The sequence below is a fragment of the Malaclemys terrapin genome, chromosome 2, assembly GCF_027887155.1.
Source record: "Malaclemys terrapin pileata isolate rMalTer1 chromosome 2, rMalTer1.hap1, whole genome shotgun sequence".
In the NCBI taxonomy this organism is placed as follows: Eukaryota; Metazoa; Chordata; order Testudines; family Emydidae; genus Malaclemys; species Malaclemys terrapin.
Window position 1 is genome coordinate 248,300,360 of NC_071506.1, and position 16,498 is coordinate 248,316,857.

General features: G+C 42.9%; 1 protein-coding gene across 2 annotated transcripts in view; it reads right to left on the reverse strand.

Moving 5' to 3' along the window:
* Positions 1-16,498, reverse strand: part of NSUN6 (NOP2/Sun RNA methyltransferase 6) — a 36,161-nt gene that overhangs the window by 13,060 nt on the left and 6,603 nt on the right. For both annotated transcript variants that reach the window (XM_054020632.1, XM_054020631.1), the window contains exons 5-7: positions 15,205-15,314; positions 12,245-12,398; positions 6,152-6,233 (exon numbers count right to left, since the gene is read on the reverse strand). In XM_054020632.1, coding sequence (XP_053876607.1) covers positions 6,152-6,233; positions 12,245-12,398; positions 15,205-15,314 — 346 coding nt within the window. The remainder of the gene's footprint in view (positions 1-6,151; positions 6,234-12,244; positions 12,399-15,204; positions 15,315-16,498) is intronic.

The following is a 16,498-nucleotide window of genomic DNA, read 5'->3' on the forward strand; positions in this document are numbered from 1 at the left end:
ACACATGATTTAAGGCACTTGCAAGCAAGCTTTGCACTGTATTAACAGAGCACATGTACTGGGGAGAAGAGAGGGTTACTCACCTTGTGCAGTAACTGAGGTTCTTCGAGATGTGTGTCCCGTGGTGCTCCACTTTAGGTGATTGAGCACTCTGCACCTCTAGTCAGAGAATGTGCTCTCCCCGGCTTGCGCCTGTTGTGGCAGTTGATTAGCGCTGAGCAGCACCTGCTCAGTTCCCTCTCTATGGCAGAGGACTAATTAGAACTCCAAAAGTAGAGGGGAGGGGGGAAGGGTAGAGGAGCACCCACTGGGACACACATCTTGAAGAACCTCAGTTACTGCACAAGGTGAGCAACCCTCTCTTCTTCGAGTGATGTCCCTGTGGGTGCTCTACTTTAGGTGACTGTAGAGCAGTGCACCTCAGGTGGAAGGAGGGATCGGAGTTAAATCTGAATGGACGATAGGACCGTGTGTCCCAGCCGAGTGTCAGATGCATAGTGTTGTATGAATGTGTGGGGTGATGCCCAAGTACCTGCTTTGCATATGACATTAAAAGGCACGTCATTCAAGAAGGCTACTGATGTGGCTACTGCTCTTGTGGAGTGTGTTCTGACCTGTGAAGGGGGCTGTAGCCATGTTGACAGTAGCAGAGCTGGATGCAGTCCGAAATCCATTTGAAAAGTCTGCTTAGAAATGGGTTTGCCTTTGGAGCGTTCCTGGTGGAGAGGAACAGCTTAGAAGTTTTTCTGAACAGCTTGGTCCATTCTAGATAAAAGACTAGTGCCCTTCTAACATCCAGAATGTGGAATGTCACCTCTTGCCTATCCTTATGAGGTTTAGGGAAGAATGTGGGAAGATGGATGGGTCGGTTGAGGTGAAATGAAGAAGAGACTTCAGGCAAGAATTTAGGGTGGGGTTTCAGAGTGACCTTATTCTTAAGAAAAATTGTATATGGTGTGTCTGCCATTAAGGCCCCTATTTCTCCAACATGCCTCACTGATGTGATGACTACTAGAAAGGCTACTTTCATGGAAAGATGTAGTAGTGAACACGTAGCCAGAGGTTCGAATGGGGTAGTCATCAGAGATCAAAGCACTAAGGTGAGGTCCCACGGAGCAGTTGGGGCTCTAGGTTCTGAGTAGAGGTTACAAACGCTCTGCAGGATTCTTTTAGTAGTTGAGTGTGCAAAGGTCAAAAAGTCATCCACCTTGTGGTGGAAGGTTGTAATTGCTGCCAGATGTACTTGTAATTAATTCATTGAGACTTGATTTCCTAAGGTAAAGTATGTAGCCCAAGACTATGGGCAGGGTAGAATTGGTGGCTTCCATTTGTTTGTTTAGGCACCACATGCGGAATCTCTTCATTTGTGGAGGTATGTCGAGCGTGTAATTGTCCGTCTGCTGTTTAGCAAGATGTCCTTAACTTCTTTGGAGCAGATCATCTCCTCACCTGGGAACCACTGAGGAGCCAGACTCTCGGATGGACCATCTCCACGTTTGCAGAGTTTGGTATGCATCCTAAGAGGAGAGATTTGGAAAAAGTGGAAGGACTTATAGTGGGCATGCTGACATCTGTTGTAGGTATAGATACCATGTTTGCCTGGGGATGCTGGAGCTAATCAGAATGACTTTGGCTTGATCAGATCTGATCTTGTGTGACTCTGGGCAGTAGCGGGATGGGAGGGAAGGCGTACAGGAGAGGTATGTCCCATTGGATGAAAAATGCATCTCCTCTGGATTTTGGTTCCAGACCCACTCTGGAGCAAAACGTTGGACATTTGCTGTTCCAGCTTCTGGCAAATAGGGAAACCCACATCTTTGAAATATGTTCTGGATCAGGGAGGTATTTATTTCCCACTCGTGGTCATGCGTGAACTTTCAGATTAGAGCGTCCGCTGTGATGTTCTGAGATCCCAGTAGGTGGCTGATATGTTAATGTTGTGTTGGATGCACAATGTCCACAACTTTTTGGCCTCTGTGCATAGGGAGTACATTCTCGCTCCTCCCATGTTGTCCGTCATGACCTGTATGGCTTTGTTTTCAACTAGAGGCACGAAGTGCGCACAGGCATTATGAACTGTTTGCAGTTCCAGAATGTTCATGTAGAGTGTTGATTCCGAAGGAGACCACCTGCCCTGTGCTGTGAGACTGTCTAAACGGGCACCCCATCCCAGTAGGGAGGCATCAGTTGTAATGATCATTTCGGGGCGGGGGGCAGAGGTGTAGAAAGGGGACACCTGCGCACATGTTGTACAGGTGGGTCCATCACTGTAACGAGTCCTTAACCTTAATTGGCATGCTTAGGGGAGTTTGTTCAGTCTGTGTTTGTGTGAGATGTATACTGTCTGAGCCAAGCTTGCAGGCAGCGCATGCATAGTCTGGCATGATTTATGACAGAGGTTCTCAAACTGGGGGTCGCAAGCTTATTACATGGGGGTTGCGATCTGTCAGCCTCCACCCGAAACCCTGCTTCGCCTCCACCATTTATAATAGTGTTAAAGAAAAAAAAAAGTGTTTTTAATTTACAAGGGGGATCGCACTTAGAGACTTGCCGTGTGAAAGGTGTCACCAGTACAAAAGTTTGAAAACCACTGACTTATGACATATGTGGTCGCCGCCATGTGACCTAGTAGACGAAGGCAGGTCCTAGCGGATACTTGTAGACTGTGTATCGTGGTATCGATCAAGTTTGTCAGGGCAACAACTCTCTGAGGTGATAGTGATGCTTTTGCCTCTATAGAGTTTAGGTGGGCCCCAATAAAGTCCAGTTGTTGAACTGGTGTTAGCATTGACTTTTGAAGGTTTATTTGTAGACTGAGATCTATGAAAAGTGACATTGTCTTTTGCATGGCTTCGACGGCTTCTTCTTGAGTGTGAGCCTTGATTAGACAATAGTCTAAATATGGGTAGATCATGACCTCTTGCTTGCTCAGGTGGGCCGCCACCACTGCTAGAATTTTGGAAAACACTCAACGGGCCATGGAGAGACTAAAGGGTAGTACCATGTATTGGAAGTCGTCCTGTCCCAATACAAATCGGAGGAACCGCCTGTGTGTTGTGTGCATGATGACGTGAAAATATGCATCTTGCAGGTCGAGGGCTACAAACCAATCCCCTCATTCCACAGAAGGAAATACTGTTGCTAAAGTTACTATCCTGAAATGTTGTGTTTTGATAAATTTGTTTAGTTTCCTGAGGTCGAGAATGGGTCTCCATTCCCCAGACTTCTTCTGTGTTAAAAAATAATGGGAATAGAAGTCTTTCCCGCTGTGTTGTACTGGCACTGGTTCTACCATGCCTAATTGCAGAAGGTGTTCTATTTCCCGCCTCAAGAGTGACTCGTGAGAGGGGTCCCCTGAAGAGGGGTGGGGAGGGAGGATGGAAAGGAACTGGATGGAATAGCTGGTTTTGCTGATCTCTAGTACCCATTTGTCAGAAGTGATAAATACGCCAGAATGGATAGAATGGTACCAGATGGTCTGTAAACAGATGATTGATGGAGTGTGGAGTTAGCAACAATAGTTGGGGGAGGTCTGTCAATCCCACAACCAAATCTTCAAATTTGTTGTTTGGAGGTGGGTTGCTGTGATGTGGACAGCTGTGAAGAATTTGATCTTCGTTTGGGTGGTCTTTGCCTACATCTTTTAGGATCATATTGTTTCTGGTTGTGTGTGTACAGAGCCTAAGATGTTATGACGTATAATACTTGCCCGGTTTGCATTTTGTTGCAGGTGTATAGATGCCTAGAGATCTAAGAGTGACTCTCAAGTCCTTTAAGGAAACTTGTCAATCTTGCTGGCACACAGCTTCGGACCTTCGAAAGGAAGGTCATCTGCTGCTGATTGCACCTCCCTTGGAAACCTCAACAGGTGCAGCTAGAAGGCCCGGCGCATTCAGATGGCAGTTGTGATTGTCCTCGCCACAGTGTTAGCAGAATCCGGTGTTGCCTGAAGGGCTGTTCGACATAGAAGGTGGCCTTCAAAAATGAGCAATGTAAACTGCTCTCTCTTTTCCTCTGGTATAAGTTCAATACAGTCTGCTAATTTTGAATATGTTGTATGGTCATATTTTGCCAAGAGAGCTTCATAATTGGCAATTCTAAACAGTAATGTTGCTGAAGAGTAGGCCTTGTAGCCAAGTAAATCCAGCCTTTTCCACTCCTTATGATGAGGTGTGGACGTGGAATAATGTTGCCTTATGAGGAGAGATTAATAAGACTGGGACTTTTCAGCTTGGATAAGAGATGACTAAGGGGAGTGTAGCGGGGTGGATACCCGCTCCTGCCCTGAGGGGTTTAAAAAGTGGCCTGGGAGGGCTTGAAAGCTGTAGCTCTAAAAGCTGGGCTAATTGGGGAAGTGGCTGCAGCTGGGCCATGCCCCAATCAGAACCCAGCTGGCCTGTATAAAGAGGCTGGGAGCCAGGAGCTCAGGAGTCTCTCTCTGCACTCAGAGAGAGAAGGGTCTGGCTGCCGGGAGCTGGAGACAGGGTACCTGAGTGGAGCAGGGCTGGGGAAAGGCTGAGGAGCTGGGGAGCTCCAACCTGGAAAGCCCCAGGCTGTGGCCTAGCATTGGGCCAAGGGGTACTGGGGGTTGCAGAGGGCAGCCCAGAGGTGGGCCAAGACAGCAGGTCCAAACCCTCCTTACCAGTGATGAGTAGGCTGATACTGCAGTCTGTCCCAGGTGTGGGGCTAGACGATGACTGGCAGTAGCCTTACACTGAGGCGAAGTGGGGTTAGTGGGTGGGGGTTCCTCTGGAGGGGAGACCCAGCATGTGTGGGTACTGCCAGGGGGCAGCACCCAGAGCAAGGAGTACCGGGGTCATGGGAGGTACACGGGGGCCAGCGCTAACGACAAGGTGGATCACTGGCCTACAGAGGGCGCTCCAGGCTGGAGTGAGCTGATTCCCAGGATAACCAGCAGGAGGCGCTGCAGGGGTGAGTCCGACCCCTTACAGGGGGATATGATAGAGGTTTATAAAATCATGACTGATGTGGAGAAAGTAAATAAGGAAGTGTTATTTACTCCTTCTCATAACACAAGAGCTAGGGGCCACCAAATGAAATTAATAGGCAGCAGGTTTAAAACAAACAAAAAGGAAGTATTTTTTCCACATGACACACTGTCAACCTGTGGAACTCTTTGCCAGAGGATGTGGTGAAAGCCAAGATTCTAACAAAGTTCAAAAAAGAACTAGATAAATTCATGGAGGATAGGTCCATCAATAGCTATTAGCCAAGATAAGCAGGGATGGTATCCCTAGCCTCAGTTTGCCAGAAGCTGGGAATGGGCGACAAGAGAATAGATCACTTGATGATTATGTGTTCTGTTCGTTCCCTCTGGGGCACCTGGCATTGGCCACTGTCGGAAGACAGGATACTGGGCTAGATAGACCTTTGGTCTGACCCAGTATGGCCGTTCTTATGTTCTTTCATTAACAGTGTCCACCACAAGAGAATTTGGTCGGGGGTGGGAAAATAAAAATTCTAGCCCCTTCAAAGGGACATAATATTTTTTGTCCGCCCTGTTACATGTAGGTGGGATTGTGGCCCGGGTTTTCCAGATGGTTGTGGCAGGCTCCATAATGGTCTTGTTTATGGGCAAGGCAATCTTGGAAGAGGTCAATGTGTGGAGTATGTCCATGAGCTTATACTGAGATTCGGTAACCTCTTTAAGAGAGATTTGAAGCGTGTCAGTTATTCTTTTAAACACTTCCTGAAACTGTTTGAAATCTTCTCCGGTATTAGGGGTCAGAGGCATGATGGTCTTGTCAGATGAGGAAGATGATTTGGTTGCAAGAAAAGCCTCCTGCTCTAATTCCTGCTCTGTTTCCTCCAAAGTCTGTTCCTGGGAGATGTTGGATGGCTCTACTGGCTTTGGTGACGAGTGTCTATATATTTCTACTTGCTGCTTGGTGGCTTGGGAAAATATTGCCTGTATGATGCCTGCAGGATGTAGAATGACCACTATGGTGGGAAAGGCACAGGTGGGGGCATTATCTATATTCTATCTATATCCAACGTCCGTGAAGAAAGTATTGAAATGGGTGTTATGGAAGCACTCTGAAAAATGGAAACCCTTTAGAGTTCTAATGAACCACTTGAAGGATATTCATTCTTCTGAAAATTGTACAGCCCTATTTAGTAATGCACTTACCTGCAAAAACAAGTAACTGGACAGCACATTGTCCAACGAAGGACTAAGGTAAACTGGGTCTGTCATTCTTACACCTATTCCTCTGAAAAGCAAGAAACTCACATTAAATCTGAATCCACTAAATTATCTGCTCTGTTCTAAAGTTCTTAAAATTACATTTTGCCATTGAAATATTCCTTTGTTCTCTTAATAATCACCTTTTCACAAGACATTCAGAAAATTTCTGAGTGACACAATTGATACTACTTTGGCTGGTGATGGTCTGCTTTTTGTTTTTCAGCAATATTGATATTAATGATAAAGGGGCACATTCCTCTTTAGACATCAGGGTTATACTTATGTAACTGTGAACAGAATTTTGCATAAGTGAAAATACATAAAAATCAACTCAAATAAAATAAACCTTTTACAATTTTTATAACCCAAGCTAATGAATACTCTTTGAAATGTCATCACATTGGATTCACTAAATAGCTGATCTGAAAAGTAAAGAAAATATTCCTTTGTATTTTGCACATTTAAAAAATAGCCAAGAAAGAATGGTTTCCTCGTGTGAAAAACTGGCATACTACTAATTTACTTACTTTGTAGCAGTGTTGTGAGGATTAATTAATATCTGATCAATGACTTAAAAATGTAAAGTGCTGTACAAATGCTAGGTTTTACTACTATTTATTAATATGCAAATCTGAGAAACTCTAAAAAGCTGAAAGAAGAATGTGAGTAGGAGAATCATAGGACTGGAAGGGACATTGAGAGGTCATCTAGTCCAGTCCCCTGCACTCATGGCAGGACTAAATATTATGTAGACCAGAGGTGGGCAAACTACAGCCCGTGGGCCATATCCGGCCCGCAGGACTTTCCTGCCCGGCCCCTGAGCTCCTGGCCTGGGAGGCTAGCCCCCGACTCCTCCCCTGCTGTTCCCCCTCCCCTGCAGCCTCAGCTTGCTCCACCGCCGGTGCAATCTTCTGGGCGGCGTGGCTGCAAGCTTCTGGGACAGCGCAGCTGCAGAGCTCGGCCTGACCCGGTGCTCTGTGCTACGCGGTGGCGATGGCGTGGCTGGCTCCAGCGGGGCGGTGCGGCTGTAGCACTGCCAGCCAACGATGCTCCAGGCAGGGTGGTAAGGGGGAAGGGAGTGGGGGTTTGTATAGAGGGCAGAGGAGTTCGGGGTAGTGGTGGTCAGGGGGCGGGGGTGTGGATAGGGGGCGGGGCAGTCAGAGGGCAGGGAACAGGGGGTTTGAATGGGGCAAGAGTCCCGGGGGGGCACGACTCCCACCCCTAACCGGCTCTCCATGCAATTTCCGAAACCCGATGAGGCCCTCAGGCCAAAAAGTTTGCCTGCCCCGATCTAGACCATCCCTGACAGGTGTTTGTCTAACCTGCTCTTAAAAATCTCCAGTGATGGAGATTCCACAACCTCCCTAGGCAATTTATTCCAGTGCTTAGCCACCCTTACAGTTAGGGAGTTTTTCTTAATGTCCAACCTAAACTGCCCTTGCTGCAATGAAAGCCGCTTACTTGTCCTATCCTCAGAGGTTAAGGAGAACAATTTTTCCTCCTTATAACATCCTTTTATGTACTTGAAAACTGTTATGTCCCCTCTGAGTCTTCTTTTCTCCAGACTAAACAAACCCAGTATTTTCAATCTTCTCTCATAGGTCAAGTTTCTAGACCTAGAGGGAAAAAACCCAAATCACTTTCTTTGACAGCAAAAATGGAGAAGCCAAGCATGCTTGAAGATAACAAATACTTTGGCAAATAGTGTTATAACAGATTTCATTAAAGATAGTCAACCTAAAATACAGCTCCTTTAAAACTGAAAACATCTGTGTTGTAAAGCGGTGGAAAAGGGTGAGGCTGCATTTCTGGCCAAACTGAAGTAAACTTTGTTGTTGCAGTAGGACAGTTTATCAAAGCTGCATCCTGCTTATTAACTTGGCAAAAACTCAATGTGACACTGTCAAATGCTAGTTAAAATAAATCCATTTGTTTCCCAACCAATAATGTCTTCAGAATTCACTAAATCAGTATCTACAACTCATTCTGCAACTGATTGTTGTTATTAATTATTATCATTAATAAATATTTATACTATGGTAGCACCTACAAACCCTGGTCAGCATCAAGGCTCCTTTGGGCTAGCTGCTACAAAAGCATTAACATAGCACGATTTAGGACCAGGATGGTGGCTATCTTAGCTCTGCACAGATATGCAAGTGGAAGAAAGGACACAAGGAGCTTTCCATGCCTCTTGTGCCTCTCTTGAGGGCAGGGCACAATCCCACTGGCAAACCAGAAGCATTAGCTTCCCAAAAACTGGAGTGGGTGGGAAGGGACATGGCAGGGCTGACCCAATGTAAGGCTGGAAGGGATCTTGAGAAGTCATTTAGTAGAGTCCCCTGAGCTGAGGCAGAACCAAGTACTGTATACCTAGACAATGTTTGTCTAATCCAGAGTTTCTCAAACTGGGGTCTGCGAACCCCTGGGGGTCCATGAGGGTACTCCAGGGGTCTATGGGCCCCGTTGATCAACTCAACTCCTCCCCCTCCCTCCCAGTGCCTCCTGCATGCCAGGAAACAGCTGTTCAGCGAGGTGCAGGAGGCGCTGGGAGGGAGGAAGAGGAGCGGGGACGGGGCGCACTCAGGGGAGAGGGAGAAAGAGGCAGGAAAGAGGAGGGGCAGGGGTACAGCAGGGGCAGAAAGAGATGGGGTGGGACTTTGGGGGAAGGGTGGGGGGTGGGGCCTGAGGCTGAGCGGGGATCTTGGGGTCCACAAAAAATTTTAAATCAAAATGGGGGTCCTCGGGTTGCTAAAAAGTTTGAGAACCACTGGTCTAACCTGTTCTTAAAAAACAACAATAATGGTAATTCCACAATCTCCCTTAGTATTCTATTCCAGTACTTACCTATCTTTATAGTTAGAAACTTTCCCCTAATATCTAACCTAAATCTCCCTTGCTGCAAATTAAGCCATACTTCTTGCCCTACCTTCAATGGACACAGAGGACATCTGATCACAATCCTCTTTATAGAACCCCTTAACATATCTGAAGACTTATCAGCTCCCACCTCAGTTGTCTTTTCTCAAGACTAAACACACCCAATTTTTTTAAAATCTTTCCTCATAGATCAGGTTTTCAAACCCTTTGATCATTTTCATTGCTCTTTTCTGGACTCTTTCCAGTTTGTTCATACTGGACACAATACTTCAACTGAGGCCTTACCAGAGCCATATAGAGAACAATTAACTTTTGTTTCTTAGATATGACACTCCTGTTAATACACCCCAGAATTATATTAGCTTTCTTTGCAACTGCATCACATTGTTGGCTCATATTCAATTTGTGATCTACTATAACCCTCAGATATTCTTCTGAGCAGTACTACCGCCTAACTAGTTATTCCCCATTTTGTAGTTATTCATTTGATTTTTTCCTTCTGAAGGCAATACTTTGCACTTCTTTATTGAATTTCCTCTTGTTGATTTTCAGACCAATTCTCTAATTTGCCCTGATCATTTTGAATTCTAATCCTGTTCTCCGAAGTGCTATGGACCAATCCCAGCTGCAAATTTTATAATACCCTCCACTCCAACTCATTAATAAAAATACTGAATAGTATGAGTACCAGGCCAAGGACAGACCCCTGTGGGACCCCATTAGATATGTACTTTCAATTTGACAACAAGCCATTGATAACTACTCTTTGAGTACAGTTTTTCCGATCAGTTGTTCACCCACTTTATAGTAATTTCATCTAGACCACATTTCTCTAGATCACTTATGAGAATGTCACGTAGGACAGTGTCAAAAAAATCAAGATATATCATGTCTACTATTTCTCCCATCCCTCTAGCCCTCTCAAAAAAGGGAAATTAGATTGGTTGGCAAGATTTTTTCCCAACAAATCCAAATTGGTTATTACTTATAACTCTCAGAGTAACAGCCGTGTTAGTCTGTATCCGCAAAAAGAAGAACAGGAGTACTTGTGGCACCTTAGAGACTAACAAATTTATTAGAGCATAAGCTTTCGTGGAAGTGGGCTGTAGTCCACGAAAGCTTATGCTCTAATAAATTTGTTAGTCTCTAAGGTGCCACAAGTACTCCTGTTCTTCTTTTTACTTATAACTCTATTATCCTCTAGCTGTTTACAAATTAATATTATGTTCTAGTATCTTTCCAAATATCAAAGTTATACTGACTATTCTATAATGCCCCAAGTCATCTTTGTTCCTCTTCTGAAAGCAGGCAAACAGTACCTTTCTCCTGTCCTCTGAAACATCGCCCCTCCTCCAACTGTTCTCAAAGATGATCACTAATTGTTCTGAGATTACTTCAGCTAGTACTGGGTGAATTTCATCAAGACTAACTTATCTAAATATTCTTTAACCTATTCTTTCTTTATTCTAGAGTGTGTTCTGTCTCCCTGGTTGTTAATATTGTGTTAAGCATCTGGTCACAACTAACTATTTTAGACAAAACAAGCAAAATAGACGCTAAACACCTCAACCTTCTTAATGTTGTCCATTACTAGCTCTCCTTTGCTAAATAGAGGACCTATTTGTTCCTTCATCTTTCTCTTGTTGCTAATATATTTATAGAACCTTTTTATTGCCTTTTATGTCCTTTGTTAGGTGTAACTCATTTTGTGCCTTAGCCTTTATGATTTTTGTCCCCACATGCTTGTGCTATTATTTCATATTCCCCCTTAGCAATTTGTCCATTTCCACTTTTTGTAGGATTCCTTTTTGATTTTCAAGTCATTAAAGAGCTGATGCAGCCATATGAACCTCTTTTCTTCTATATTTCCTTTTCATTGGGACAGTTTGCTGTTGTGTCTTTAATATTGTGTCTTTAAGAAACTGCCTGCTCTCCCGGACTGTTTTGCCTTAGATTTGCTTTGCATGGGACCTTACCTACTAGTTTTCCGAGTTTGCTAAAGTCTGCTTTTTTTAAACTAATTGTCCTTATTCTGTGGCTCTCACTCACTTCCTTTCCTAAGAATCAGGAAGCCTATCACATCATGATCACTTTCACCTAAGTTGCCTTTCACCTTCACAACTAATACTCCGTTTGTCAAAATCAATGACAATCAATCTAAAATGACAGTACTCCTGCTTACTTACCCACCATCTAAAACAGGTTGTCCCCAACACATTCCAAGAACTTACTGGACATTGTGTTTTGCCATATTACTTTTCCAAAGGATATCTGGGTAGTAAAAGTCCTCATTAATACCAGATCTTGTTTTTTGGATCTTTCTGTTGTTTGTTCTAGAAATACCTCATCCACCTCCTCCCCCTGATTTGTTGGACTGTTTTCCCCCTCTTTTATCTTCACTTAGAAACTTCCCACTGGCCTGCCTTTAACCTCCTTTTGGACCTCAGAACAAGTGGGTACATTCTGGATGGGTACAATGCAATGCGTCCTCCCTTCCCCCGCCAGCCTGTCTTTCCTGAACAAGTTATACTCTTTTTTTCCCCAATATTCTAGTCATGAGATTTATCCCACCAAGTCTCTTTTGCTTGTGTATTAAGACTTCCAGTTTTTCCTGTTTATTCCCCATAGCTCTTGCATTTGTGTATAGTCATCTAAGATGTGCAGACTCCCCCACTGTTTTCCCTCTTGTTACTCTTATGACCCTATTGTAATTTGCCATTCCCCCCCATCCCTCCTAACTTTCAGCCCTCTGTTAAGGTCACCTTCTTTTATACCTAACCTGAAGCCTTTTGTCACCTGCCCCTTTGGAATCTAGATTACAGCCCTCTTTACTAGGGTGGTGAGTCAGTGTTCCAAGATGCTCTTTCTCTTCTTCATCAGGTGGAGGAAGTGCATGCTGCACCCTTTCAAGGGGTCATAGAGCAGCTGTTGTAATGTACACTCCTGTTAAGCCCAGAAGGAATTTTTACAGAGTCAGCCAAAATTCTTCCCAAAGCTCCCACTGCCTTAATGTCCCTTCTCACATGCCTCCAATGTAGCATCTCATACACATAAAGGCAGATTGTGGCTTTGAATTACAGAATATTTCTAAATTCCTCCCTTTTTTAATAAATAAATGCAGTTTCTTAATCCTCATTGCAGTTACTATGGACTTACTTGAGTGAGCCATTTGAACTGAAGATTTCACTGCGACTCAATTCAGAAATCCCATTTCCAATAAAAACTTTGGTTCCCAGAAATTCTTTGGCTCCTCTTTTACACTTTCCTTCAATATCTGAGTATACAGAGACCACATCTCCAGCTTTCATAACTAGGGAAAGAAAGATTTTTTTAAAATGGATTATTTGGCAAGAGAACAGTGCCCAACTCATCTGGGACTTCTGATGGGCCATGTACTTCAACCCCTTGCATCACAGCAATATTGATTTAGGGTCAAGACGAGCTTTGAGTATCTCCAGTGTTGGCTAGTCCACAGTCACCTGGCAGTTTTCCCATTGCCTAATTATTTTCTGCACACAAAATATAACAGAGAAGCCAGCTCTGTGTAAAGGACTTAGTTGAGCAAGGTACTTAAGCATGTGCCTAATCATAAGAATACAAGTAGTCCCACTGTCTTCAATATCTTGCTGCACTGCTGCCTAGAAGAGCTTGAAGAACATTTTGGTTTCTGGTACAAGAGATTCTGTTAAGCCTGCTTGGAGTAAAGCAGTAAGAAACCATGGTCCACATGTGGACTTGCTGAGCTCTGCCTCTACTTGTAAAAGCTTCATTCTGAGAGCAACTATTATTCAAACCACGCTTAGAGATTTCTCCCTACATGCTTTTCTAGGATCTCTTTATTGAAGGGCCTGGCTGGTTGTACTAGAGGAAAACTACAGAGGCAAAACTAAGCTTTTGAACTGGGAATGAATGTGGCAGTTTAAAGCTCCTCAAAAGAGTTAGAGTTTGTGTTTCAGAGATCTTTCCTATGACCAAGGGGCTAGATTAAATGTGCCCGAGGGAAAGGATCATTTTATTATAGACACATGCTTTTAGAACTTTTCAAAACTGTATTATATTTGTGATCAATTCTTGTAGCCAGAAATAAATTCTACACTAGATAATTTTCTTCTTGGGATATCTACAATACCCAAAACACTGACACTCCATGTTGCTATCATCTACCTAGTATTTGTAAAATTTGCAGATATTTAACTTTACCTCCCATCAAATTATTTGTCCATCCTCACTTGTAAAGCCAAAAGATTTTTCCCCTTGTTGTCTATCTCTTTAGAATACAGCAGCAATCTGTCAAATTTTTAGTTATAACTTGTAATAATTGTGTTTTCTCTCCATTCAGGCAGCTATATTGGTTAACCCAAAGCTTAAAATTAAGATTTGTCAAAGTAAGCTTAAAGACCTTCGATCACTGATTTCTTCTTATCTGCTTAACTTGATCAATGATTAAGAGGCCCATTTATGCACTACCATTCATGTCTTGTTATACCATCTGTGTTGAGTGCAATTTCTAGATACAGGGCTTTATTGTACCTGACTTCAGGCTGACAGCATACTCTCCTACTTCATTTTCCTATCTGCAATTCCTCTAAAATATTTTTAAAGTCCTATTGAAGTATGTTTCCCTTTTATTTGATGCTGTTTGCTAATGTACGCAATATGATAAATCACTTGCTCACCCAGTAAGTATTTTGCATATTTATGAGTAGAACTGTACAAAATGAAAGCTGTTTTAACAATAGTTGAAGCAACTTACTTGGTTTCTCATAAATGCCTAGATTCAGGAAAACATACATATTAAGTCAGGGGTTCTCAAACTGGGGGTCGGGACCCCTCAAGGGGTCACGAGGTTATTATACGGAAGGTCGTGAGCGGTCAGCCTCCACCCCAAACCCTGCTTTGCCTCCAGCGTTTATAATGGTGTTAAATATATAAAAAAGTGTTTTTAAGTTAGAAGGGGCGTCACACTCAGAGGCTTGCTATGTGAAAGAGTCACCAGTAAAAAAAGTTTGAGAGCCACTGTATTTATTCAATGGGACTTCAGCTCATGCTTAAAGTTAAGCATGAGTTTAAGTACTTTTCTGAATAGGACTAAATTTAAGCACATGTATAAGTGCTTTTTTTATTCAGGGCCAAAATTTGCTTTCATCTAGATCAGCGGTTCTCAAACTTTAGCAACCTGAGGACCCCCATTTTGATTTAAAATTTTTTGCGGACCCCAAAGCCCCTCCCCCCTCAGGCCCCACTCCACCCCTTCCCCCAAGGCCCCACCCTCCCCCTCCTCTTCCCCGCCTCTTTCCCGCTCCTCCCCCTCCCTCCCAGTGCCTCCTGCACTACACTGAACAGCTGTTCCTCAACGTGCAGGAGGTGCTGGGAGAGTGGGGGAGGAATTGAGGGAGGGGGAGGAGTTGATCAGCGGGGCCCCCGGACCTCCTGGAGGTCCACCTCGTGGACACCAGTTTGTGAAACGCTGATCTAGATGGAAAAAAAAGAGCTGTGGTTAACACAGCCATAGTCACTACCACTATAATAACAAAGTGAATCATCCACAATTACATTATAAAAGTTAGTTTGACCTTTAAATAATAAATAGCACAAATTGTTTCAATATGAAGCTGAAAACTAAGCACTGTTCAAGAGCATATGTAAAAGACTATTTTCTAGCTCACTGGCACTGGAAGAGAGAGACACAAGACAGTACTGAGGGTAAATATTGACTTTAATAGCAACTACTGTAGCTTATTAGAAAATCTACAAAATTAACCTCTCTGGTATACACCAAAATGGCTTAACTTTTCAGTTTTGTCAGGTTATGGATCACTTGAAAACATCTGATGTTTGTAAAAAACCCTTTTTCAAGTCAAAAGAAGAAGAATGTAAAAATATCAAAGACCGACAATCCTGCTGTTAAGAAACTGAAGTCTCTAAAAAGGAGAGAGAACTCAAAGCAGCACAGAAGAGGAGAGGTAGCACTCACCATTTTGGTATATGTATTGTGCAAGAAAAATCATGCAAGTTTTACAAACAAAACCAAAGTAAAACAGATACTAGATGTCAACTGGAATGCATGGTCGTTTCCCGCCTCTAAATCCTATTGGAATATATTAACTAACTCTTACATTTTGAAGCAGATATGATTCCTGGAACAAAGACATGCGCTCCTCGTAGCACTGAATTCCCACACTGGGCTCCAACAATGACTTCAGATGATTGCTTTTGTAGATCCTTCCTGAGGATACAAAGTGTAATTTCATTACAAAAACCTGCTGATATCAGTCTATTTCAGGAAAAAAAGTCAGTTCATACATGCTGTTTGAGAAAGGGTGGTGGAGAAATATGCACCTACTGCATATCAAACTTACAAGATGTAGTTCAGTCCTGAAAAAAGTAAAGAATAAAACCAAGTGACAGTCCTTGGAAAAATGCAGATTCAGCCCCAAAACTGCTACTGCCAAAAATCTGATACCAATATACAAAATCAAGTTGTTAACAAGTGTGAAAATCATTCTTCTCCACTTTCTCTGCCAGTAACAACTTAATGTTCAAGCAGGATACTCAAAAAGTGACCTTTTAAATTTAATAACTGCCATAAATCTTTATTACAACAAAAATTTTAACAGGATGCAGGGAATTTTGCTAATAGCAACTGTGTGCAGATTGGTAATAAGGAAGGTAACGACTCAGACTTGTCAAGGACAAGTACAAATAGTGGACTATTTAGAGATTGGTACTTCAAAGAAGGATTTAAGGTCCGTGCAGGACAACAAATAATGAAGTACTGTCCAACACTGTAAAAGAGAAATAGCAAATACCATAATGTGCAGTTTGTACACACTAGTATTGTTTATGACCCCTATAGTTTACAAGCCCACTTGACATAGTCTTGGTAAACTCAAAATTGACAATTGTGTGTAATTTTGAAGCCTCATTATAAGAAAGATCATTTAGATTATCCTTCTAACTGTAAACTCAAATTAAGCAATAGAAAAATTCAAAGAGGGCAAACAATGAGGGAACTCTAAAGTTGTCTAAATGAAAACTAGAAGAAAAAAAAACAGCTTAAGTGTGAATAGTAAGGAGATAAATGTAACTCTGGAATTCCTGTTCAACATTATCATTTATGCCACCTTCCCTAAATACACTCATGTGAGTCTTGTACATACAAGTTTTCTAACAAAGGAATACTGTGCACTACTGCAAGATCCTATACTTTGGAGCCCTGCCAAACAGTCCCTAGCTCTTCAGCAGAGATAATCTACCTCCTCCTAACATACTCTGCCACAGGGCAATTGCTGTAGGGAAAAACTAATATGAAGTCCATTATCATAAATGGAGAAAGAAGATTATGGTCTTTTAAAATATAACAAAATTCTGGGGGAGTTTGAAAGATCAAAAATTGATATCTAGGACAAG